The sequence below is a fragment of the Panulirus ornatus genome, chromosome 14, assembly GCF_036320965.1.
Source record: "Panulirus ornatus isolate Po-2019 chromosome 14, ASM3632096v1, whole genome shotgun sequence".
NCBI lineage: Eukaryota > Metazoa > Arthropoda > Malacostraca > Decapoda > Palinuridae > Panulirus > Panulirus ornatus.
In genome coordinates this window covers 11,073,834-11,101,449 of record NC_092237.1, presented here as the reverse complement: position 1 = coordinate 11,101,449, position 27,616 = coordinate 11,073,834, and the positions used below count along the sequence as shown (strand labels likewise).

The following is a 27,616-nucleotide window of genomic DNA, read 5'->3' as shown; positions in this document are numbered from 1 at the left end:
TCCGGCAGGTGGAACTTCCTCTTCTGGAAAGTACCAGAGGCTACACGTGGGCGAGGTACTGGGTACGCTTGCGTGAGCAAACCTAATAATACAAGAATGATAAGAGTTTATATCATCTTATCGAACGTAACAGAAGTCTAAACATATATGATTAAATGAGAATACCACATTAATGAATAATAAGTAAACAGTACATAATACGAACGCCAGCTAAATACGTGCTTTTAACATATATTTGTAAGTTTAGATGTACTGTTTTTGAGAGAAAAGAGCTTTTATAGGTAAAATAATATTACTAGAATTAATTGATGTGAAAGAACTACTTCTTTATCTGTAATTTATGTATCAATAAGGTTAAAACATCATTCATTTTTAAGAACAACATTCTAAAAGTATGGGTTTTCATCATTCATACGAACGCCAGTTGTGCGAGGCAGCCAATGACAGCAAGCCAACTCTGCCCTCTCAGAAACACTTTCCAGGAGCCAATTGGTTGTAGAGCGCGCGTGGTTTGTGCTCATTGGCCAGGAGGTATAGCCACGCCTCCTAAAGGTGGAGCCTAGGAATCTCTGGAGTAGGAAAACATCAATGGGCAGTAACTGAGGGCGCTTTGCGCAGTAAAGTCCGGGAATATGGGAGTGAAGATGTTGTCAAGTTACCGGTATTTCATCTTGGCTGTCTTGCTCCTCGCTGGTGAGATATGTTTTTAGTTTTTGGACGTTGAAATTTTGTGGTAACTTTATTAAATATTTTAGAGTATATTAATGAAAAGTACAATTTATTTTTGTAATTGTAAGTCCCTCGTTTGTCCTTAGTGGACTAGTAGAATTGAGGGAAATTGGGTTTGTTGTCTTTGCGAGGTGCTGGTCGTATTCTATCATGCGTCAGCACGGTACTATGCTAAGAACGACTTTTTAGGTGTATTAGTAAACTATTAGTTGGCGAGGCAATAGTTAAGTGGCCAAAGTGGCTGTTGCTAGGTACCGGGTGGTTTACCATGGTCCACAGGAAGATTTGTAGGGACTGTAGGGAGGCTCATGCTGTGCTGTGATCTGTGGTTGCTGAAATAATCTCCCGTAGACATATAAACAAACCTGGAGTAAACTTTAGATATTGCAGCTCATCCATGTTATTTAGGATATTTCCAATGGATTTCAAAATTGAATGGTAATCTTTAAGGGGAACCGCTTTATGAAATGGTTACACAGAATATTCTACAATTTGTAGATTTATGGAGCTGCTAATCATGCATCTTAGTTGTTTGTTACCCACAATGTGATAAGGGACCGACGTGCCACTGGTGCACCCTAAAATTTTTGCCACAAGGTAATAGAGGCCAGTAGTCACCCAGTAGCAGATTTTTTTTTTTTTTTTTCGTCCCAGAAGACTGGCACATCTCTGGATAGTGTGTATAGAGCAGTCTACACCCAAGTTATGAACTGTATATGTAATTGGGAGATGTATTTACCCCAGCCCACTAGTAACACTGATCTTCTACATTGATTTTTGATAGAATAAGGACGTATGTTGCTCCACAAAAAAAAAATTGTAGGTGGAAAGTGTAAAATTGCCGGGGCTAATGTTCATCAAACTGTATCTACACCTTGGACTTAGGATAGGCTTTACTATTTTTAGGGCATTGTTAGGACTTGAGCGCCTTATGTCTGTCCCAAGCTACCATTTTTAGGGAGTTAGAGGGTATCTTTAGGATTTTCATCAGCCTGGCCTGGCATGCACTTTTCACCTGTTTAGCGACTGGCTTGCACTTTTCACCTGTTTAGCGACTATTTTCTGTTGCACAAAGTTGGCTGGGCCTTGAAGTATAGGAAAAGTTTGGGGAACAAACTAGTCTTGCACATGTAATGATTTACCTGGATGCATGTCATGTACTCCTTTGTGAGTTTGTACTTGAAATAGTGGGCACCTAGTGTTGGTGTGTTTCAACTAATATTTGTTTATTTCCTACATTTATATTATGATTTACTTGGACCTTACTGCCTTAATGTGATAAAATTGTTTCAAATCATGCACTTACAGGTATTTTTGTAGTCACATAGCACACTAGATAGTTTCTAAAATGAGTAGCCATTGCTTACAGGTTATTAATGCAGAGTTATTTACCGAGCACAGAATTTTACTTATTGGATATGTTGGATATTTTGGAAAAGTATGTAATACACTTAAGAAAACACATCCTATAAAACTGTAATTAGTTGCTGAAATGTTTGATTTTTATGCTTGTTTGTGATTTCCAGAATTAGCTCGTGTAATGCAACAAAACTACAGACCCCAGTCCACAACCAAACCCCACGGACCTTTTCATAGTTTCACCTAAGTCCGCTGTATGCCTAAGTGATCCATTGACAGCACTTCAACCCCAGTATATCTCATCTACAGTTCACTCTATCCTGTCTATAGCTTTAATTCGCCTGCGTATTCAGGTCCCAAGCACTGATTTTTTTTTTATTCTACCTGTTCATCTCCAATTTGGTCTCCCTCTTTTTGAGTACCCCTCCTCTGATGCCACATCTTATCATCTCGTAAAAAGCAAACACCTCATCTATTCTGCCATTCCTGAAAGGAAATTTCTCCCTAATCTAATGCTCTGTAAATTACTTCACTCTCTGAATTGCCAATCTCCTGTACAACTTGACAGGTAAACTCTGCCATAATGTTTCTTGGTAATTCGAACACTTGCCTTTGTCTCCCATGCCATTTATAGAGTGGTAATGTGTGCATTCTAATGATCCACTGACATCTCTCTATGTATCCATACATATACTGAAATTACTAGCTTATCATTCAACAAGTTTCCCCCATTTCTTAAATTCAACTTTAGTAGCATTCACTGCAGTCTCCTCTCCACATTTGATCGTACACAGGAAATTCATCTTTTCAAACTACTTTCCAAAAGTCCTTTTGTTTTGCATTACCAGAAATAAACCAGTATTATTCATCTGCTACATAGGATTCCATGCCTATGTAACATGCATTCCCATTTTGATGGTATGAATGGTATAATTCTATTAAGATATTGATCATTGAGAAATCAGTATTGCTGGGAGTATGAAATATTATATTTTTTGCTGGTGTATTGCTTAATTTTACTCTTATCACTACACTTGTCCCTATATAGTAATGCCATATTCAAGATGTTCATTAAATTGTACAATATGGTAGTATTTTAACTTTACACTTTTATTGAACAAAATCACTTCTTATCCAAAGGTAGTGAAGCTTGTGTAGACTTGTACTACCCATGATATGGCTTCTGTTGGCTTTGGGGCAAACAGCATTTGGATTTTAACTGGCTTGAGAGGGAATATGAATATTATGCCTGATTTTTTTTTTTTTTTTTTTTTTTTTTTTTTTTTTAAACCTTGCCATGATTTATCCAAATGAAGGAATATTAGTGTATTTGCTGAAGCAAATTTTGATAATTTGTGATACTTGAAGACCACTTCCAAGTACAAATATTTTTGTCTGCATATAATGTCTTTTATAAAACTAAGATGTTGTAGCAACTTAACACTTGTATATTACATTTGCCCAGAAAAAAAATGTACACCCATCCCTCACTTTGCTTGGGATCATTGAGATTTCCCTGTAATGCGAGGAACCTACCAATACTAGTCCTTTTTGCTGTCAAAATTCTCTGCAATGTGGGTGTGCAGTGGGTTTCTAAAATTGTTTGGTGATTGGGATGTGTGGCTCCTGGGTATAGCGCAACAAGTTCCTGCCAGCTGATCATTCTCGTAGTTACACCATTGTGTGGGGATCTGTGCTTTGTATGGAGTTTGGATGTACCTGATTCTGTGATTTCCCTGCAACTTTGCTTGTTAATGACATTCAAGCATCCATCATATCAAAATGTCGCCCTTTTATTAAATTTCATTTCTGTTGATGTGTACTGATCAAATGATCTGGTCAATACATTTGGCATGATCTTGTTGCACACATCCCCTTTTTCTGTATTGGTTGGAATTATGCACTATATCTCTGTGTAAGGTCTCCATAGAACATTAAGCCTGCATAAAGTGAGGGATTTGTGTGGTTCAAACAGTAAAATGCTAAGTTTAGTTCACTGTAATTCTGAATAACTTTACCGTTTGTCTTTTGAACGACTTTTACCAGTTTGTAGTAAATTTTACGACGTAAATTTTTGTAAAGAATTCCCAAATGCTGATTTGGTAATTTACCTGTTAAGGTGAGCATCAGTGCATTTTGTTTTTTGGCAGTGTTAGTGTTGAGAACACTACAGCAGTTCTAGAGCATGATTTTTAGCACTATAGTGAAGTTTATTGCAAAGTAAGGGGTCGAAATAGGTAATTCATTTTCATTTTCAGAAGTCAACAGAACCTATGAAAAGCTTGTATGACTTCCCAAGCCATTGAGATTTATGTTTATCCACCAGATAGTATTGTAGGGCATAGGTGTGATTTTATATATATAATATCTTGTGCGTGCAGGACTGCCAAAGAATAGGTTTTGCAAGTTTTGAAACCTGCATATTAGGAGCTTACTGATTTTTTTTGAAGAGCAAGGCATGCAAAATTGATTTTAACATTTCAGATTTATGTAATGTATAATTTTCTATGATTTTTCATTCACTTTCTGAGGATTGTAATGCAAATGGAAAGCTAGTTTCTTCCTCAACCTGAGGTAACTAATACTTTTAAGTCTTTACGAAGGTAAGCATTATTTATATTAGTTGCAGGTTGTGTGAGGGGAGATGAAGGTGGTGATGGAGTCGAGAAGGTGGAACAAGATTTGGGTGCTGGTATGGAAGGCTCACGGACCGATGATAATGTAGTGGCTAGGGAAGAGGAGGCAATTAAGTTGGATGGGCTCAATGTGGCACAGGTTAGTTGATATGAACTTCGTTTGATTACACATAGACAGTTAGTCCTTGCATGTGGTTTAAATTCACTTGATTTGTTCATGGATTAGAATTTGAGGTTAATCTTGGTTCCTGTAACCTGTTTTAAAATGGGCAAGTAGACTACAAATGGGTATTTTAGTTAATTTGAAATAATTGTAAGTGAAATGTTAGTACGTGTAGTATTATACATGAGTGATTGTTTAATTCTAGTGTAATTTTGAAATTGCAGATCAAAGAGATGAGAGATAAGGCAGAAAAACATGCTTTCCAGGCAGAGGTGAACCGTATGATGAAATTGATCATTAATTCCCTTTATAGAAATAAGGAGGTAAGAACATATTGTATTCTTAAATTTTTGGTAAGATTGCATTTCCATTTCTGAATTTTGTACATATATAGCCCCATATTTGATCATAACATAAATCAATCAACATTTTGCAGATCTTCCTGAGAGAGTTGATCAGCAATGCATCAGATGCTCTGGACAAAATACGTCTCTTGTCCTTAACTGATAAGGAGGAACTTAACACGAACTCGGAATTGGTTATTCGAATTAAAGCTGATAAAGTAAGTACTGTGTTGATGCATTTCTCTAGATACATTCTTCATTTAAACCTTCATGTATTTTGATATTCTCTTTTCAGGACAATCATGTCCTACATATCACATATAAACCTTCATGTATTGAATTTGATATTCTCTTTTCAGGACAATCACGTCCTTCATATCACGGACACAGGCATTGGTATGACCAGAACAGATCTCGTCAACAACTTAGGCACCATTGCAAAGTCAGGAACCTCGGAATTCTTTTCCAAACTTCAGGACTCTGAAAGTACAGATCAGGTTAGTAAGCAATGGGTGCCCATGTTTGATTAAAGTAATGATTATTTAGACACACACACACTGACCTTCATTGAAAAAGATTTATTTAGACACACTTAACCCTCATTGAAATCGATTACCATTCTTCAACAGGCTAACGACTTAATTGGTCAGTTTGGTGTTGGATTCTACTCTGCTTTTCTTGTTGCTGACAGTGTAGTAGTCACGAGTAAACATAATGCCGACAAGCAACATGTTTGGCAGTCAGACTCTGCAGAGTTTTCTGTAGTTGAGGATCCTCGTGGAGACACGCTTAAGAGAGGTAAATGTTTGGTTTACTTAAGTAAATGGAGTAGGATTGAGGGGAATTGAGTGGCATATATACTGGTTAATGCTGGGGTGAAGCAGTATTGCTTTTATGAAGTGGTTCAAAAATGCTTTTAGTGGCTGATTGTAGTTTAGTTAAAAAGGCAGTTAGTGGTGTTTAGGTTGATTTGGACTCTTTGATATGCAAAGAATGAATAGTTAGATGGAAGTAAAGAAGGTTGTGCCATCTTATGTTTTCTCTCATCAAAATTCTGAAAATCTTTTTTCACATGATCATAATTTTTTTTTTCATACTATTCGCCATTTCCCGCATTAGTGAGGTAGCGTTAAGAACAGAGGACTGGGCCTTAGAGGGAATATCCTCACCATCGTAATTCATACAGCACACATTTACAAATATATATTATCCATATCTGGTATTTGGTAAAAATGTGAAAACTATCTTGAGTGTAGCAGCATGGGAGTGGTTGAAATTGTTCATGAGAGTTAAGGATAGACTTTTTAAGCAAGTGTATTGTGGCACTTGTTGGGAATGAACCTGAGTGGCAGACTGTTGCATTCATTGGATCTGTGTTCCAAAGACATGGGAGATTGGATTGAGTACTGAATGATTATTGGAAGGAATGAATGAGATTTGTTGGGGAATGATTTAAGCATTGCTACTGGTATGTGCAAAGAGAAATTCAGGGAAGATAAAGGTTAAATATAAAAAAAATCATGAAAAGCAGTGTTATATGAAATGTGTAATATTGTAATATACCTCCTTCACCTGTGGTAGTGATGTGGTTCATGCTGTTATTCTAAGAAAGGTGTATGCTAAAACAGGCAAATATCATTATCTTGCTTACTTTTCATGTACCGTGTTAATTCCTATAGTTACCCTAGTTTTGTAGGAAAGTTGTGTTTATAAATTCCCTAACTTGTTCCCAAGACATGCACAATGGTTGTCTACTTAGGCATGTAGACTCGAGTAGTTTTGAAACATCCTTGCTCTCTTTGACCACTTTTTTTTTTTTTTGTATGTTTGACAGGTACGACAGTCTCCTTACACCTCAAGGAAGAAGCTTATGACTTTGTTGAGATTGATACTGTTAAGAACTTGGTGAAGAAGTATTCTCAGTTTATCAATTTCCCAATTTACTTGTGGGAATCAAAAACGGAGGAAGTAGAAGAACCTGTTGATGATGATGAAGAGACTGAGGAAGATAAGGTAATACCTTTAGTTCTCCAGTTACTAGTTTTAGATTTGTTAGGGAATACACTTCATTCCTGCTTTATGCTGCTCATTTTATAGTTTTTTCATTCATAGCTTAAGTACACTGATTGCTGTACTCAAGTACTATTGAAATGGGAAAGGTATGTACTAATCAAAATCTCAAAATGTCCTATCATTTGCACTTGCCAGTCTGCTTTGATCTGCACTCCTTACTCCCATCAAATTATGGAATTTCCAATAATTTGTAATTTCTTGAAACTGATGGTATTTACTTTGCTGTAAGTACTTCCTAACAAGTATGAAGTGTCTTGTAAATAGGTATTATTGTATTGCACATATGAAATGCACTTTATATGAATTAAGGCAGAAATGTTTGTAAAGAGAATATTTTCATAAGTAACTTTACTACAAGGAATCTATTCTTTTTCCACAATGCCTTGCAGGTGCCCAGCTGACTTCCCTCAGCAGATTACTGTAATAGCAAACATTGTAAATCATTTAGCACATTGAGAAGGGTATCCTTGCCAAAGTGTTAACATGCTTTCCTCAAGGACTGTAAGATATGCCAGTTTTAAAATGAGTGAGATAAACGAGTGATAGGAACAGCCTATAGAACTCCTGTTTGGAAAAAAAAATTAGATCCTTGCACAAAATGAATTGATGCTTGTGAATAAGGTTGTAATACACAATTTGCTTTCTTGTGATATACTACCATTCTATGAGAATTTTTTTTTTTTTTTACACATATGCAGTTTGCTCGCCCCATTCCAACCAGGTAACTGCTCCAAGCTCTCGTAAGGTGCTACCCCCATGTGATGGCTGGCTGAAACCTTTTGCATAAAAAATGACTGTCATCTGAGTGGCACCACCCATGTTGTCATTTTGCTTTTCTTAATTTTCATATTCAATATTTGTGTGATTTATGGATGTTACATTTTCAAGGTAATCTGTTGTGTATTGAAATGCTTAAAGAGAAGTATTTCTTTTTGATTGAGTTAATAACACATGACTGCTGAGCATTTTCCTATTTTGTACCCATTATGATTTTGCAGTATGAATTATGAAGCATAGATATATAATGGTAAATTTTTTTTGAATTGTTGGCAACTTTTTTATGGGCAAGAAATCTGTTGACCTTGAGCAGATTTTCACCATATTTCACTTTTTATTCATAAAAACTTCACATTTTTTCTTGCTTTACCTTGCTGTATTTTTAAGAAGTTATGCCAGATATGGAAACTTGGTGCTTTTCACACTCCTTGGGAATGTAGCTGAAAATGTTCCATGACCAAAGGGCTGTGTGCTGTATTGTATTTGCTTCATATTTATATTTATATGGTTCTTCAGTTTCCACCAGTTAAAGTACCATTGTAGTCTTGTAGGTATAAATTATAAACTCCAACGTTTATCAGACTTTTAAATTGTCATATGCCAGGTTCTTATTGATCTAAACCCCTCCACCTGAACCTTGGGGCAGGCTACTGGTGGCAAGTGCATATGCTTTCACTTGATGTAATGTATTCTTGAAATGCATCTTGAATATACCAACACAATGTGTCAAAGGGATTTGAAATTATATAATTGTTACAGGTTGAGGAAGAAGATGAAGAAGGAAAGGTAGAAGAGGAGAAAGAAGACAAACCTAAGACAAAGAAAGTTTCCAAAACTACTTGGGATTGGACACTGGTTAATGATGCTAAACCCATTTGGACACGAAAGTAAGTTGACCTAAAAGTTAAATGCTTGGTTGCCAAAAAAATTGACTACTTTTCATGGTCTTGGTCAGTTTACCTGCTCAATTACCGCTAAGATTTTGCCTTAGGCAGGGCTAACTTGTAGCAAGGGAAGAAGAAAGAAAAGTTGTGAAATGCATTATCTAAGGTTTTGTTGACTTTGAGTAGGTTTTCTTAATACACCATTTTCATTGAATGTGACCCTCCAATGGAAGAGATTCCTCATGAACATATGAAGGTAGATTGAGAATTTTATACCAAAGATAGAGGTATAATTTTTAGATTTTAACACTTGCATAATTTACTCCATGTCTGTCCTTACCCCTGATGTCCCATCAGGTTATCCCATTGAACCCTTATAACTCTTTTCCAAGTTAAGAAATGTATTTGTTTAAAATGTGTTCGTTGTAGTGAGAAAAATAATCTAGGATTTCATCTACTGCTTGCACCAGTGTTTTTGTTTTGGCACATTACACTTAGCACAAGAGTAAGTCTCTGGTGTCAAGTTGCCACACCCCGTGATTTATTTTAAATTGCTAAAGTGTTGATTACTGATTTTTTTTTTCTTTTTTTTTTTTTTTTTTTTTTTTATACTTTGTCGCTGTCTCCCGCGTTTGCGAGGTAGCGCAAGGAAACAGACGAAAGAAATGGCCCAACCCCCCCCCCCCCATACACATGTACATACACACGTCCAGACACGCAAATATACATACCTACACAGCTTTCCATGGTTTACCCCAGACGCTTCACATGCCTTGCTTCAATCCACTGACAGCACGTCAACCCCTGTATACCACATGACTCCAATTCACTCTATTTCTTGCCCTCCTTTCACCCTCCTGCATGTTCAGGCCCCGATCACACAAAATCTTTTTCACTCCATCTTTCCACCTCCAATTTGGTCTCCCTCTTCTCCTCGTTCCCTCCACCTCCGACACATATATCCTCTTGGTCAATCTCTCCTCACTCATTCTCTCCATGTGCCCAAACCATTTCAAAACACCCTCTTCTGCTCTCTCGACCACGCTCTTTTTATTTCCACACATCTCTCTTACCCTTACGTTACTTACTCGATCAAACCACCTCACACCACACATTGTCCTCAAACATCTCATTTCCAGCACATCCATCCTCCTGCGCACATCTCTATCCATAGCCCACGCCTCGCAACCATACAGCATTGTTGGAACCACTATTCCCTCAAACATACCCATTTTTGATTTCCGAGATAATGTTCTCGACTTCCACACATTTTTCAAGGCTCCCAAAATTTTCGCCCCCTCCCCCACCCTATGATCCACTTCCGCTTCCATGGTTCCATCCGCTGACAGATCCACTCCCAGATATCTAAAACACTTCACTTCCTCCAGTTTTTCTCCATTCAAACTCACCTCCCAATTGACTTGACCCTCACCCCTACTGTACCTAATAACCTTGCTCTTATTCACATTTACTCTCAACTTTCTTCTTCCACACACTTTACCAAACTCAGTCACCAGCTTCTGCAGTTTCTCACATGAATCAGCCACCAGCGCTGTATCATCAGCGAACAACAATTGACTCACTTCCCAAGCTCTCTCATCCCCAACAGACTTCATACTTGCCCCTCTTTCCAGGACTCTTGCATTTACCTCCTTTACAACCCCATCCATAAACAAATTAAACAACCATGGAGACATCACACACCCCTGCCGCAAACCTACATTCACTGAGAACCAATCACTTTCCTCTCTTCCTACACGTACACATGCCTTACATCCTCGATAAAAACTTTTCACTGCTTCTAACAACTTGCCTCCCACACCATATATTCTTAATACCTTCCACAGAGCATCTCTATCAACTCTATCATATGCCTTCTCCAGATCCATAAATGCTACATACAAATCCATTTGCTTTTCTAAGTATTTCTCACATACATTCTTCAAAGCAAACACCTGATCCACACATCCTCTACCACTTCTGAAACCGCACTGCTCTTCCCCAATCTGATGCTCTGTACATGCCTTCACCCTCTCAATCAATACCCTCCCATATAATTTACCAGGAATACTCAACAAACTTATACCTCTGTAATTTGAGCACTCACTCTTATCCCCTTTGCCTTTGTACAATGGCACTATGCACGCATTCCGCCAATCCTCAGGCACCTCACCATGAGTCATACATACATTAAATAACCTTACCAACCAGTCAACAATACAGTCACCCCCTTTCTTAATAAATTCCACTGCAATACCATCCAAACCTGCTGCCTTGCCGGCTTTCATCTTCCGCAAAGCTTTTACTACCTCTTCTCTGTTTATCAAATCATTTTCCCTAACCCTCTCACTTTGCACACCACCTCGACCAAAACACCCTATATCTGCCACTCTGTCATCAGACACATTCAACAAACCTTCAAAATACTCATTCCATCTCCTTCTCACATCACCGCTACTTGTTATCACCTCCCCATTTACGCCCTTCACTGAAGTTCCCATTTGCTCCCTTGTCTTACGCACCCTATTTACCTCCTTCCAGAACATCTTTTTATTCTCCCTAAAATTTACTGATAGTCTCTCACCCCAACTCTCATTTGCCCTTTTTTTCACCTCTTGCACCTTTCTCTTGACCTCCTGTCTCTTTCTTTTATACTTCTCCCACTCAATTGCATTTTTTCCCTGCAAAAATCGTCCAAATGCCTCTCTCTTCTCTTTCACTAATACTCTTACTTCTTCATCCCACCACTCACTACCCTTTCTAAACAGCCCACCTCCCACTCTTCTCATGCCACAAGCATCTTTTGCGCAATCCATCACTGATTCCCTAAATACATCCCATTCCTCCCCGACTCCCCTTACTTCCATTGTTCTCACCTTTTTCCATTCTGTACACAGTCTCTCCTGGTACTTCCCCACACAGGTCTCCTTCCCAAGCTCACTTACTCTCACCACCTTCTTCACCCCAACATTCACTCCTCTTTTCTGAAAACCCATACTAATCTTCACCTTAGCCTCCACAAGATAATGATCAGACATCCCTCCAGTTGCACCTCTCAGCACATTAACATCCAAAAGTCTCTCTTTCGCACGCCTGTCAATTAACACGTAATCCAATAACGCTCTCTGGCCATCTCTCCTACTTACATAAGTATACTTATGTATATCTCGCTTTTTAAACCAGGTATTCCCAATCATCAGTCCTTTTTCAGCACATAAATCTACAAGCTCTTCACCATTTCCATTTACAACACTGAACACCCCATGCATACCAATTATTCCCTCAACTGCCACATTACTCACCTTTGCATTCAAATCACCCATCACTATAACCCGGTCTCGTGCATCAAAACCGCTAACACACTCATTTAGCTGCTCCCAAAACACTTGCCTCTCATGATCTTTCTTCTCATGCCCAGGTGCATATGCACCAATAATCACCCACCTCTCTCCATCAACTTTCAATTTTACCCATATTAATCGAGAATTTACTTTCTTACATTCTATCACATACTCCCACAACTCCTGTTTTTTTTTTCTATGTACAGTAAAACCACCTTTGCTGTTATTTTCAAGTTTTTTTCATAAATAAATATGTAAAATAACCAAATGCAACAATTAGCTGGAGTGTTGTTAATATTATATGGATGGTGGCAATACTGCCTCCTCCACTGTAACTAGAAAACCTTTTGCTGCTCCATCTTGGTAAACATTTGGTGCTTAGAGAGTCTAAAATCTGTCCCCATCTTATGTGAAGACAGTTGGATTATTAAAGATTATCTGCCTGGTCCTCTATATCGAGCCCAAAAGCCACTCAGATTTCCTAAATTTTCTCATTAGCATGGCTGGCAGATGACTATGTGGAGAACTTAATGCACTACCACCTGAGCAACCACCCAGCATTGGTGCATGGCATTGAAATTTAGGTGTAAAACTGTTTAATATAAGGCATTGTGCTGCATATGTAATTATAAGTCTTAAGAGGCATCAAAGGGTTAAAATGAGCATTTACATTATGGATGTTTACCATCACTATTTTGGGTTTACACTATAAAATTTATTTGGCATATATTGTTACAGACCTGCTGATATAGAAGATGCAGAGTATGATGAATTTTACAAGACCCTGAGCAAGGATTCAAAGGACCCTCTAGCAAAAACTCACTTTGTTGCTGAAGGAGAAGTGACATTCAAGTCTCTCTTGTTTGTCCCAGAAGTTCAGCCTTCTGAATCATTCAATAAGTATGGTACTCGTACTGACAACATTAAGCTCTATGTTCGAAGAGTGTTCATCACGGATGACTTTCAGGTTCGTAAGGATATTTGTCCTGTATGCAGTTTTTGTGATGGTTTATGGTTTTTATATTTTGCCCGAATTTGTTTCTGGGTGCTTAATGAATACGTACCAATACTTTAAACCGAAAGTATGTATTAAAAAAACTTGATGCAAAGGATATAGGTAAAAGGAAGGTCTATTTAAGGGAATATAATTGAAGGCTGTATGAATCAGAAGGCAGTAGTCTATGGATGCAGTATGTATTAAAGCTGTTAAGTTACTGAAAGTAATTGGTAAATTAAAGGGATGGGTCATACACCGAATGATTAGTACTTTGTGTCCCTGTAAATATGGATTTACCTTGTAATAACACGCTGTACATTTAAACATGTACAGATACTATAAAGAACAGTTAAGGGTACACTGGTACTTGTAATTATTTTTAGGCTTGTAGTGATGGTGGTGGGGTTGGTGATGGAAGTGGTAGATGATTTCACTTGCACCATAATATGTATTACACTTTAATGAATTTCACTTCATCTATGGAGAAGGTTGATACCAATAGCATTTGTATTATGGCAAGACTGGCCTGATAGTAGGCAGAATGAATGAACCTCCATACCGTAGTTAGACATTACTATACATTTTATTATACATGTAATTGCTGTTTTCCATGTCAGCAAGGTAGTTCCAGGAAACAGATGAAGATGGCCCATCCACTCATAAACACGTATACATGAATGCACATATACTTACATTTACACACATACGTATACATGTACATATATCCTTGGAGATGGGAGAAAGAATACTTACCACATATTCCCTGCGTGTCGTAGAAGACGACTAAAGGGGGGGGTGAAAATCCTCCCCTTGTTTATTTTTTTCAATTTTCCAGAAGAGCAAACAGAGAAGGGTGCCAGGTGAGGATATTCCCTCAAAGGCCCAGTCCTCTGTTCTTAATGCTACCTCGCTAATGCGGGAAATGGCAAATAGTATGAAAAAAAATATATAATGTACATGTTCATGTGCCTTCATCCATTCCTGTTGCTACCCCACCCCACAGGAACAGCATCGCTACCCCCTGCTTCAACGAGGTAGCACCAGGAAACTGACAAAAAAAGCCACATTCGTTCAGTGTCTCTAGCTGTCTTGTGTAATGCACCGAAACCACAGCTATCTATCCATGGTTTACCCCAGATGTTTCACATGCCCTGGTTCAGTCCATTGACAGCATGTTGACCCTGGTATATCGCATTGTTCCAATTCGCTTTGTACCTTGCATGCTGCTTGACCTCCTTTATGTACAGGCCTCGATCACTCAAAATCTTTTTCAGTCCATCCTTCCACCTCCAATTATATATTTTATATTTTATTATACTTGATCGCCATTACCCGTGTCAGCGAGGTAGCGCCAGGAAACAGACGAAGAATAGCCTATCCACTCATATACACACATACATATATAAATGCCCATGCACGCTTGTACTTATACATATCGACATTCTCATATAAATGCATATACATAAACAGACATATATATATATATATATATATATATATACACATGTACATTATACTTGCTTTCATCCATTCCTGGCAATACCCTTCCCCACAGGAAACAGCATTACTACCCACTGCATCAGCAAGGCAGTGCCAGGAAAACGGACAAAAAAAAGCCACGTTCATTCACACCATCTCTAGCTGCCATGTGTAATGCACCAGAACCACAGCTCCCTTTTTTCCATGGTTTACTTCAGATGATTTGCATGCCCTGGTTCAGTCTATAGATTGCAGTTTCCCACATCATTGAGGTAGGACCTGGAAACACTCATCCACTCCTGTAAACACGTATGTACATATACGTACATTTACGTAACATATATACATAAACACACACAATGCCATTGTATGAATGCAAGGAAGATGAAGGTATGTTTAGAATTATATGGGTTTTATGGGAGAGTGATGGAGGGTGTGTCGGTATGCACAGATCTTTAGATTAAAGATAAGAAGGCATGTGTATCAGTTGTTTGCTTTACAGGTCTGAGAGATTCGTGGAGAAATGGAAGGATTTGTATGTGGCATATAAGGATCTGGAGAAAGCATACGAGTAAATAGATGCTTTGTGTAAAGTGTTATGAAGAAGTCTCTGGTATGGGAGGAAAGTTGTTTTAAGTAGAGAGTGTTAAATACTGAAATTAAAAACCAATTATGAAATAAGATACCATAATAAAACATAGAGTAATGATCTGAATATTTCAGCAGGCATGGAAACTTGGACTTTGTTGTCCACTGGTCTTGTATAGGAGAGTGGATGATAGTAGCCACAAATTTTCTCGATATTTTTGGAATGGGGAACATTTTGCATGTCTTACTACTTAGAATATAGAGAATAATTTCTTATTGAAAATTTTTAGGGCTGTATAATATTTTTTGTTTTCCAGGATATGAATTTCTTACTGTTGAGAATTATGTTTGAGCTGTGTTTTCTGTTTTACAGGATATGATGCCAAATTATTTGAGTTTTATCCGTGGAGTGGTGGACTCTGATGATTTGCCCCTCAATGTATCACGTGAAACCCTTCAGCAGCACAAACTTTTAAAAGTAATAAAGAAGAAATTGGTTCGAAAGACTCTTGACATGATAAAGAAAATGGAACCAGAAGAATATGAAAAGTTCTGGAAGGAGTATTCTACCAAGTGAGTTAACTTGTATTTTGTTCATGGTTGTATCAAACTGCAGTTTTGATGCAAAATAATGAATATGTACTTTGCTTGACTAATAAGTGTGTGGTCCAAGTTCACATGCAAATGTTGGTGTTTCTGTGAGAAATTTATTAGATGTGGTGCAAATAATGCAATTACTTTCCAGCATAAAGTTGGGTGCCATTGAGGATTCTGCAAACCGTACTCGTCTTGCTAAACTTTTGCGTTTCCTGTCATCAGCAAGCAGGGATAAACTGACCTCGCTAGCAGAATATGTTGAACGCATGAAGGAAAAACAGGAGCATATATATTACATGGCTGGTGCATCAAGAACAGAGGTATGGAAGATAATTCTTAACCTTTTAAATCCAAACAAAAGTTGATAATATAAACTTGCGAGCATTACATTTGAAGAATAAAACTATTGAAATTTTTACTTTTAGGTGGAAAATTCACCTTTTGTGGAACGCCTTATCAAGAAGGGATATGAGGTGCTTTTCCTTACTGAAGCCATTGACGAGTATGCTATTAATGCCATACCAGAGTTTGAGGGAAAGAAATTCCAGAATGTAGCAAAGGAAGGACTTACGATTGATGAAGGAGAGGGAGCCAAAGAGCGGATGGAAGAGCTAAAAAAAGTCTTTGAGCCACTTACAAAGTGGCTTAGTGAGGAAGCCCTTAAAGATGAGGTTAGTAGATTTAAAAAAACATTAGCAGGAACCCTTATTTACCAGTGTCTTGAATAGACAAATGTACTTCACAGTTGAGAATTAAAGGACAAGATTTGTTCGACACAATTGTAGTGACTTTTTTTTTTTTTTTTTGAGGCACGAGAGTACCTTGCTTATTAGTTATTTTAGTTTTCTATACAATATATCAACTTTCAAAAAGTTTCCCTCAATTTAGGACAGATTTGGAGTTCAATTATGGATACAATTTTGCTATGGCCACCCCCTCGAGGGAATTCCTGAAGGAAATGGGTGTCAGATCTAGATATAGCACAAATTCGAAAAAAGGAAGTATAGAAAAGGTTGGTTGTGTTTAAAAACTCATTTGGTATGAGTTGATTGCATAAGAAATATAGGTATGGTATTAAGAGTGTATGGGGCAAGTGTGTACTGAATTGGTTGGTACCTTAGGACAAGGTGAGTGAGGAGAGAATAACTAAGATATTCATCAAGTTATGGGGACAAGGAAAGGGGGAAACCTAGGTGAAAAAATGGGTGTGAACATGCAGAAGGGTGATGAATACATGGAATTTCATACTTGATTGCCATTTCCTGCATTGAGATTGTCAGTAACAAAGACCTAATCCATTCTCTATCTGTTGTGTGTAATGCACAGAAACCAAAGCTCCATACACCTTTCAATGGTTAGTTGAACATGCATCTCGTTACCCAAGCCAAACTTTCCCACCCAACTACCCTTAATCACAAGGCACTATTTCGTGGAGCAGGGGATAGTGATGCTTTTTCCTGTGTGGTGGGGTAGCAAGGATGAATATGTACAAGTGTATGTGTGTCTGTGTATGTGTTTTGTATGTATGTGGGCATTTGTGTGTGAGTGAATGGGCCATTCTTCATCTGTTTCCTGGCGCTGCCTCACCGACAGGAAATGCAGTTTCCCACATCATTCCAGTTCACTCTATTTCTGCCACGCCTCTCGCCTTCCTGTATGTTCAGGTGCCAGTTGCTCAAAATCTTTCACTCCATCTTTCCACCTCCAATTTGGTCTCCTGTTTATCCTTGTTCCCTCCACATCTGACATGTATGTCTTCTTTGTCAGTCTTGCCTTACTCATTCTCTCAGTATGTCCATACCATTTCAACACTCTCTCTTCTGCTCTCAGCCACACTTTATTTCCACACCTCTCCTACCCTTCCATTACTTAATTGATCATACTACCTCACCACATTTCTAACATTCACCCTCCTCCATACAACCCTGTATCTATAGCCCATACCTTGCTACCATATAACATTGTTGGAACAACTATTCCTTCAAACGCACCCAGTTTTGCTCCGAGACCACTTTCTCTACTTCCACACATTCTTCAAAGCTCCCAGAACCTTTTCCTCCTCCTCCACCCTGTGACTTGCTTCCATGTTTCCATCTGCTGATAAGTCCACTCCCAGATATCGAAAACACTTCCTTCAGTTTTTCTCCATTCAATTGAAACTTGCCCTTCAACCAAACTGAACCTAATGACCTTGCTCTTATTCACATTCTAACAACTTTCTCCTTTCACACACTTCCATGCTTGCCTACTTCTGCAGTTTCTCACATGAATCAGCCACTAGAGATGTATCATCAGCAAACAGACTCTCTTCCCAGGCCTTTGCTTCCCCAACAGACTGCATACTCGTCCCTCTCTCCAAAACTTGCAATTTTCTCCTCAATCGCACCATCCATAAACAAATTAAACAAGCATTGACATCACACACCTGCAGCAAACCGACTTTCACCGAGAGCCAATCTGTCTCCTCTTCCTATTCATGCACAAGGCTTACATCCTTGGTAAAAACTTGTCACTGCTTCTAAAAACTTGCCTCCCAAACCATATATTCTTAAAACCTTCCACAAAGCATCTCTACCAACCCTATCATATTCCTACATATGTAAACGAGTGGATGGGTCATTCTTTGTATGTTTCCTGGTGCTAAGTCACTGATGGGAGAAGTGGCAGTTATGTGAAATAGATTTTATTTATTATACTTGATCAGTGTTGCCTGTAGTTATAAGTGGCGGGCCTGAACATTGAGGAGGATGAAAGGCATGCATGATGGTGCTTTGGAATGATGGTTTACACGAGTCATAGTGCTCTGTGGACTGAATCAGGGCATGGGATGTGGCAGGGGGGAAATTATGGAAAGGTCTTTTGTGCCTGGTAGTGGATAGGGGACTGTGGTTTCGGTGCATTGCATATGACAGCCAGAAAATGGATTAGGGGCAAATGTGCCCCTTCTTTCTGTTCTTGGAGCCACTTTGTGAATGCAGCAAATGGTGTTGGTGTATGGAAAGAAAAGAATGAACATTACTGGCACTTTGTCCCTTTTTCCACTGTTACACATCCCCTCAACGGGTTACTTTCAAAGTCTTTTTAGGTACATTCTTACTTTTAACATATATAGTAATGTGTTGTAATTCGGTGAATGACATCCTATTTTTCATAGGTCAGGCAAGTCTATTTAACTTGTAGAATCTTAGGAGCACTATGTAATACATACCAAGTATGAATCCCATTACTGATATATAGATAAAAAGTCATTGTACTCCGTGTATTGTGCTATATCGTGTGATACTTATTTGTATTGGTGATATATGATAACCTTTCTGTAAAGATCAGAACAATTGTTACAGCAGTCTGTACATTTTAGCTTGTTAATTGTAAGGCTAAAGCAGTAACCGTAATGATCCTTGGAGTTTTGGAAGTACAAATATTAATTCCATGTTATATATGCAGTCCTTTTAAGAGCATGCATCTAATCTTACAATGGAATAGCTTCATGCTTGGAATATTATCCCTGGTAACTGTGTTCTTGTTCTCAGGATTTTCCTTAATTTTTCATTCTTTAGAGGGTGCAGTGAAACTGTAGTGGATTGGCTTTTTATTTTTAATGCATGTAAATTTCCTTGCCTCTCCTTTTACAGTAAATTAAAATTCATGCCAATGTGTTTTTTTTTGCAATCGATAATGCAGATATTGGATACAAGTTAAAACTATTAATTTAATGTAAGCTATTTGCCTGTCTGCTGAACACTTAATGTACTTCAAAGTACTTAAAGATTGCTAATGTTAAGTTTTTCTGGTGTGATGTTTCAATAGTTCATTGTAAACTTAAACATTTTGTTGAGATTAACCTCATTAAATAAGGGTTACTGGTTAGAATATTGTGATAATTCATATTTGGTTTCATAAATATTAAAACTGATACATTCTCAGGTGTCTAAAGCAGTAGTGTCAGAACGTCTGTCTGACTCACCGTGTGCTCTAGTAGCCAGCATGTTTGGCTGGACAGGCAATATGGAACGCTTGGCTGTATCTAATGCTCACCAGAAGACTCATGATTCTCACAGGGAGTAAGTTTACTTTGCATGGGTGGTTGTTCTTCTTTTATCTCCATAAAGTCGTAGAATTCTGATCTTGGATTCATCCTTGTATGGATCTTGGCTTATGCTCTAATTCATTAAGAACCGTTGTATGCTTTTTCTATGCATGCAAAGGTAAGGATTGTTTGTGGAGGTTCCATTTGTGTGGGTATGTTTTGTTGAAAGATCAAAAAGCGCATAAGGTAAGCCACAGTTGTTACCTGATCAGATTGTGAAAGCTGAAGTTGGAGAAAGGCTGACAAAGTCACCGTGTGCACTCGTCTCATCTCAGTTTGGTTGGACAGCTAATATGCAGCGTATAGTCACATCTCAAACACACGCCAAAAGCAGAGATACTCAAAGAGAGTAAGTAGTTTCGTCATGGAAGATTTTGAGTTTGGATATGGAAAAGCTGAAAAGCAAGTATAATGAATTTGCTTAGCCATATGATTAGAATTTTAAATATTTAGGGTTCAATGATATAAGGATTTATGCCCATTTAAGGTTTTTTTAAGAAGTAATTTAACAAAAAGAAATCTTGAAGTGCTAGATATGAAGCATCATGTATACACGTTGTTAGATGGTGCACTTCCCAGTCTGTGCTAAGAACATCACCCTTTCCTAGAACACCACAAACATTTATTTAACTTGCCACCACTACCATGCTGAAGACACTGAACACTTGTTACATAGTTTTTCTGTACTTTGTCTATATACACCTGTTGCTAGTCATTGACATATGGATTAACACCATGATCTTCCTACCCACTATACCAGATTAGAGTACAGTCTCATTGAAGAACTAGATAGCCAAAGGCCATCATCCTCTCCTTAGTACTGAATGTAGTTCATTCTTAAAGCTGTAGGAACCTTGGAGGGGGGTCCTTAGGGTTGATTGATAATGCTACATCACTTCAGGTAGCTTCATACCATGTATGACATGTACCCTTCTGGCAACTTTGGGCCCCAATTGCTGTTTCTTTCCAACCTTCCACCCTCTCTTTAGTTCCCTCTTGACCATGTAACCTCCCTATGAAGTATATATCTTGCTCAGCATGTTCTCATTTTTCATATGTCCAAGCCAGTTGGCACCTTCGTTTTTCATGTTTGTTCTTGCTACTACACCTCCATTTATTTCCTCTTTGATCAACCCTTCCCACACATTGTCTTCGCCCTTTTGATTTCCAGCACTTGTGTATACTTTATCTATGGTCTGGGCCTTTGGATCAAATGTGGGCATTAGGGCTACTATACCTTCAAACAAACCCATCTTTACCCAGTTCCAGATGATACAGTTAGGGCTACTATACCTTCAACAAACCCATATTTACCCTGAAAGGGTGACCCCTCTTCACAAAACTTGATGTGCACTCTATAGCTTACTTGAGCTGCCCTATCCAGGTGCAGGTATCTAAAACTGTCCACTTCTTATAGGTTCTCTCAGGTCAGACCATCAAGTTAACATCTTGTTTCAGTTGCTTAATGTTTATATTTGCATTCAGCTCTCCTTTCCCAAACCACACTACCTCATAGTTTCTTGCTTAGATCTTTCAGAGCATTGTCACCAGCAAACTGCAACTGATATTTTTATAACCCCAGATGGACAGCAGGCAAGCATCTCCAAGGCACTATCTATCTTACCATAGACTTGCATTCACGTGCCACCACCCTGCTTCCCCTCTTCCTGCTCCTTCATTCACATGCCTCGCTCTATAACAACTTCCTGCTGCTTGTAGCTTTCCTCCTGAATGACACATCATTCTTGCCTTTTAGCACTGCAGTTGAAGTTGTGGGAATGCATTAAAGATTAAGAAAGTGACCTCCAGACTGATGTTAAAAGCAAAAGTTTATTTTGAGATTGGTGATTGTTTAGTGTTGAGAATGGGAGAGGAATGTTGGGAGGCCAAGTGTGTTGGTAATACTGATGCAAGAGATTAAGTATTAATGATGGATAATTTGTATTCAGGTGCTTAGTGTGGCAGTTAGTGGTATAATCTGGGGGCATGGGGTGCTCAGTGATGTGAATATGAAAAGCTTGAGTTGATGACCAAGTAGTAAGAGGGACATGCATAAGTATGTGAGTAGTGTAGATGGTAAGTGGGCATTTTTTGATTGTACCAAACATGCAAAGGAACGGCTCTTGGATATAAATGTACTGAGAGGGGCTGCTGGTTATTTGGTAATAACTAGATGGTGAAGGTTTGTAGAAGCTTTTAGAAAGAAATGATACACAAGTGGGTGGTTGTGCATCTATGTACAGTGGAAGACAAAGTTTTTTCTAGTTCTGTCCAATGATTATTTACATCTGTCAAAACATAATGAAAGGCTTGCCTCTAAACACATCTTGGTAGTTGGCAAGTCTGAATACAATGAAGCTTTGTGTTGATTTTGGGTTAAGGTTCGAATAATCCTCTGGCCAATGCTATATGGTCGCACTAAATTTTGTCTTAAATAAAACTTTAGATCAATATAAAATGCATTGATAAATGTAGAGGAACATTCAGGCAGGAACTTTAGGTAGAAACATAAGGGAGTAGTAGGAGGAGGTAGGAATATATAGTAGTAGGTAGCAACATTAGGCAGGAGCATTAGTTAGTAGTAGTCAGTAGGAATATTAGATATGAGCCTTTGCACACACCACTAGTTCTCTGCCAGTGGCCTGTTAAGGGTGAAGCACTGATGGGTAAAAAACTAGTTTTACTTATGGAGACTATTGCTGTGGCCACCCTCTTGGGGTTCCAGGAGGGAATGGTTATCATAGAGACAGACACATACAAAGTCCCACAAAATTGACTGAAGGAAATTGTGGTGCATTTGTGTAAGTACAGCTCAGATATTCAAACTGTTCATATTGTTTGAGGAAGTACACCTTGTCTTCACCAAATCTCGGGACCTTTTTTTTTTTCTTAACACCGTAAAATTTTCTTGCATTTTGTAAGTTACACTGCAAAAGAGTGAGAAATTGCTATTGGTTTGGCCTCGCATGAGTAAACCTTTCAAATTGTAATATCAGTTGCTTTTGACATTTCCTGTAATTTGCCATGATTTTGCTTATTTGATGCAAATGTTTATAAATGTGGCTGCCATCATTAAGAAATTTGCATCATATTCACATTTGCCAACCTTGAGAAAAAAATTGGTTTAGTGATCACTTAAAATTTCATAGAACCTATTTTGGAAGATACCTTTTTCCTGTGTTTACCTGCAGTGCACATTTATGGGTTGTCATTTTTTTTTTTTTTTTCCATAAAGAGGGGTTTTACTTTGATAAAAATGTGCATATTTGAGGTTAGATTGCTGTTAATGAAGTGTGGAAAATTTGGGGAACAGAATTTTATGGTAGAAATGTGCAATTAATGAAGTTGAAATATATATTAGAGAATATTTTCAAGCATATTTTGACATACTGCATTACCTTCGTTTTATGTTGATAAAGTTAAGTAATTTAAATTTAGAAACTTTGTTGGTTAAGGAATGTTACTATCCACGGGTATGTTCATAACCAATAGTTTCTTCTAGGTATTACCTTAGCCAGAAGAAGACACTAGAGATAAATCCTCGTCACCCACTAGTAAAGGAGCTACTGAAACGAGTTGAAGATAACCCTGCTGATGATAAAGCAAAGAACATTGCAGTTATGATGTATCATACAGGTAACTATTTGGTTAAACAAAATTATGACTACATGCTTCACATGAAAGTGCCTAGAGAGATGTACTGGAGAGAAGTTTCAGGGTATTTTCTTTTTCGACATATGTTCTGGCTGAAGTGTTTTCTTGTTCATGTATTGCCATAACCTACATAAGTCTCCCTACTAATTCGGTTAGTTACAGATATTGATGTTTGATGCTGGTCTTGACATCATGCTAGATATAAACTAACTAGGAACATTGGTCCTTAATGACAATCTCTGCCTTGAATTTTTTGTGGACATTTGCCACAGGTGTGGATATTGAATCAGATTTGATAAATTTTAATTCCCGAGTTATCAAATGACTAATTCTGCCTATGTTTGGTATGCCAAGATATTCCCATGCTAATTGGTATGGTGTATTTGTTCATTATGTCTTGTAGCAATTAAATTACCATTTACATACCTATGTAGACACTGTTCCAATGCATGTTACAAATTGCTTCATTTTAAATGTTGTTTGTCTTGATTTCATGATTGATATGAAAGCTACTCTAGCATAACCATATCTAAAAATGGATGAAAATTGAGAATCCCTAATCCTTGGCAGAACCTTGCGTGATTTTCCTATCAAAATCTATAATTATGGTCACTCGATGATATTTTACTGTACTTGGGATATGTTCTTTCCTTCCTGTTTGCCCCTTTTCTGCTCTGGTGAGATAGCTTCAGAAAATGACCAAGCCTTTGAACAAAAATCTTTCCTAGTTTCCCACATCTCTGAATGTATTTTAGGAAGAAATGATAGAGGGGAAGGTATCCAGTCACTTGCTCCTGACCCTTTGTCATCAAATACAGCTTGCAGGGGATACATGGTATTTTCTCCATCCCCAAGAATAACTTAGAATGTATGTTGAGTATTTTAAATACATTATTAACTACAATTAATGTTGATGTAGAAGTGAGGTCAGTCTTAAAATCTAGAATTTTTTTAATTGCCTACAAAGGAATTAAGATGCATTAAACTAGTTTTGTGTATGGATATTGTGTAATTGGCTGGACTGTATAAAGTGATCAGTCTTCAGTCAGGAGAGACTAGGAATAAGTATAGTTATTTTATTTTTATTTTACTTTGTCAGTCTTCAATCAGAAGAGACTAGGAATAAGAAAGTAGTTTTTTTTTTATTTTACTTTGTCCCTGCCTCCCGCGTTAGCGAGGTATTGTAAGAAAACAGACGAAAGAATGGCCCAACCCACCCACATACACATGTATATACATACACGTCCATATATATCTCAACGTATACATATATATACACACTGACATATACATATATACACATGTACATAATTTGCTTTGAAGAATGTATGTGAGAAATACTTAGAAAAGCAAATGGATTTGTATGTAGCATTTATGGATCTGGAGAAGGCATATGATAGAGTTGATAGAGATGCTCTGTGGAAGGTATTAAGAATATATGGTGTGGGAGGCAAGTTGTTAGAGGCAGTGAAAAGTTTTTATCGAGGATGTAAGGCATGTGTACGTGTAGGAAGAGAGGAAAGTGATTGGTTCTCACTGAATGTAGGTTTGCGACAGGGGTGTGTGATGTCTCCATGGTTGTTTAATTTGTTTATGGATGGGGTTGTTAGGGAGGTGAATGCAAGAGTTTTGGAAAGAGGGGCAAGTATGAAGTCTGTTGGGGATGAGAGAGCTTGGGAAGCGAGTCAGTTGTTGTTCGCTGATGATACAGCACTGGTGGCTGATTCATGTGAGAAACTGCAGAAGCTGGTGACTGAGTTTGGTAAAGTGTGTGAAAGAAGAAAGTTAAGAGTAAATGTGAATAAGAGCAAGGTTATTAGGTACAGTAGGGTTGAGGGTCAAGTCAATTGGGAGGTGAGTTTGAATGGAGAAAAACTGGAGGAAGTGAAGTGTTTTAGATATCTGGGAGTGGATCTGGCAGCGGATGGAACCATGGAAGCGGAAGTGGATCATAGGGTGGGGGAGGGGGCGAAAATTCTGGGAGCCTTGAAGAATGTGTGGAAGTCGAGAACATTATCTCGGAAAGCAAAAATGGGTATGTTTGAAGGAATAGTGGTTCCAACAATGTTGTATGGTTGCGAGGCGTGGGCTATGGCTAGAGTTGTGCGCAGGAGGATGGATGTGCTGGAAATGAGATGTTTGAGGACAATGTGTGGTGTGAGGTGGTTTGATCGAGTAAGTAATGTAAGGGTAAGAGAGATGTGTGGAAATAAAAAGAGCGTGGTTGAGAGAGCAGAAGAGGGTGTTTTGAAATGGTTCGGGCACATGGAGAGAATGAGTGAGGAAAGATTGACCAAGAGAATATATGTGTCGGAGGTGGAGGGAACGAGGAGAAGAGGGAGACCAAATTGGAGGTGGAAAGATGGAGTGAAAAAGATTTTGTGTGATCGGGGCCTGAACATGCAGGAGGGTGAAAGGAGGGCAAGGAATAGAGTGAATTGGAGCGATGTGGTATACCGGGGTTGACGGGCTGTCAGTGGATTGAATCAAGGCATGTGAAGCGTCTGGGGTAAACCATGGAAAGCTGTGTAGGTATGTATATTTGCGTGTGTGGATGTATGTATATACATGTGTATGGGGGTGGGTTGGGCCATTTCTTTCGTCTGTTTCCTTGCGCTACCTCGCAAACGCGGGAGACAGCGACAAAGCAAAAAAAAAAAAAATAATAATTCATACTGTCTGCCCTTATTCATTCCTATTGCCACCGCGCCACACATGAGATGACGGCCCCCTCCCCCCTGCATGTGCACGAGGCAGCGCCAGGAAAAGTATAGTATCATTTATTAATCATACTTTATATGTAATGACATGCATTGATTTTTCCAGCCACACTTCGGTCTGGATACATGCTGAAAGACACTGTTAACTTCTCTAAGTCTGTAGAGGAGATGTTGCGCCAGACCTTAGGTATTCCTGTAGATGAACAAGTGGAGGAGGAGCCAGAGTTTGAGGAAGATGCTGATGAAGATGAGCAGTTGCTTGATGATGAGGAGGAAGATGAAGATGCTGGTGAAGTGGAGGAAATGCACGATGAACTGTGAATAGACTGAACATGGATATTAGCATGGGTACAAATACAGCACTAAAGCTGTAACGGAACTTTGTAGAGTAATATGCACATTTGGAATGTCATATTAATCTTGACGTTTGTGCACAGATATGTTATACCTGGACACCTTTTGGTCTTAAAAAAAGGACACATAGGTGGATAGGAAACTTTTCATATAGGCTCACTTGGTTTGAGATAAAGTATTTTGGTAATTGAATGACAGGTTAATTTTAATTCTTAAGACTTTTATATACTGGAATAGCAAGTATTTGATTTTTTTTTTTTTTGCACAATTCGTAGTATTAATCGGGTAGTTTTGAAACCGTTTTAAAGTATTCGTGTAAGATATGCTGTTTAAAGTTATAAATTCTGAAACCAGTGACCAGTCATTTTTCATGAATGAGTTGCAAGCCATAATTTAAAGTGTGATCACATTCCTGTCCTTCATTGGATAATGGGTGGTTGTGTGAAAGTGTAGCCATAATCATTTTCTTATTAAAATGTAAGAAATCTGTTCGTTTTTTTCTTTTCATTTACTAAGTATATTGCTTGTACACACTGATGTATTTTATCCTGTATATGTATTTTTTCATTATACTTGAAAGCTGTTTTCAGCATTAGCAAGTTACTGCTAGGAAAAAAAAGGCCCATCCAATCTTGTACGCATATACGCCCATACATGGGTATGAATGTATCAACAGCACGTTGACCCCAGTATACCATATAGTTCCATATCACTCTATTTCTTTCACGCCTCTCATTCCTGTATGTTCAGGCCCCAATTGCTCAAAATCTTTTAAACTCCATCGTTCTACCTCCAGTTTGGTATCCTGCATCTTGTTCCCTCTACTTCTGATGC

At 38.2% G+C, this 27,616-nt stretch overlaps 1 protein-coding gene across 4 annotated transcripts; it reads left to right on the top strand.

The window, feature by feature from the left end:
* The first annotated feature begins 480 nt into the window (after positions 1-480).
* Positions 481-27,271, top strand: Gp93 (heat shock protein 90 Gp93). 4 transcript variants are annotated; one of them, XM_071669619.1, is made up of 15 exons: positions 481-693; positions 4,712-4,863; positions 5,112-5,210; positions 5,324-5,449; positions 5,591-5,728; positions 5,861-6,029; positions 7,066-7,244; positions 8,841-8,968; positions 13,045-13,273; positions 15,744-15,943; positions 16,116-16,287; positions 16,393-16,638; positions 20,267-20,403; positions 23,557-23,690; positions 26,535-27,271. In XM_071669619.1, exons 1-15 carry the CDS (start codon positions 633-635, stop codon positions 26,747-26,749), a joined length of 2,385 nt encoding a protein of 794 aa, XP_071525720.1. In that variant the 5' UTR covers positions 481-632; the 3' UTR covers positions 26,750-27,271. The 4 variants fall into 4 exon arrangements, with proteins under 4 accessions (XP_071525720.1, XP_071525719.1, XP_071525722.1 ...); XM_071669618.1 differs by lacking the exon at positions 20,267-20,403 and adding an exon at positions 19,892-20,028 and having other exon boundaries at positions 503-693; XM_071669621.1 differs by having other exon boundaries at positions 555-693; positions 4,718-4,863.
* The last annotated feature ends 345 nt before the right edge of the window (positions 27,272-27,616 follow it).

What these genes read in the sequence shown, in the direction of transcription:
- Gp93 (XM_071669619.1), top strand. Translation starts at nt 633, where the DNA reads ATGGGAGTGAAGATGTTGTCAAGTTACCGGTATTTCATCTTGGCTGTC. An exon ending in TTCGAATTAAAGCTGATAAA is followed by an intron (nt 5,450 to 5,590) that starts GTAAGTACTGTG and finishes TTCTCTTTTCAG; the next exon opens with GACAATCACGTCCTTCATAT. An exon ending in TCATCACGGATGACTTTCAG is followed by an intron (nt 13,274 to 15,743) that starts GTTCGTAAGGAT and finishes TCTGTTTTACAG; the next exon opens with GATATGATGCCAAATTATTT.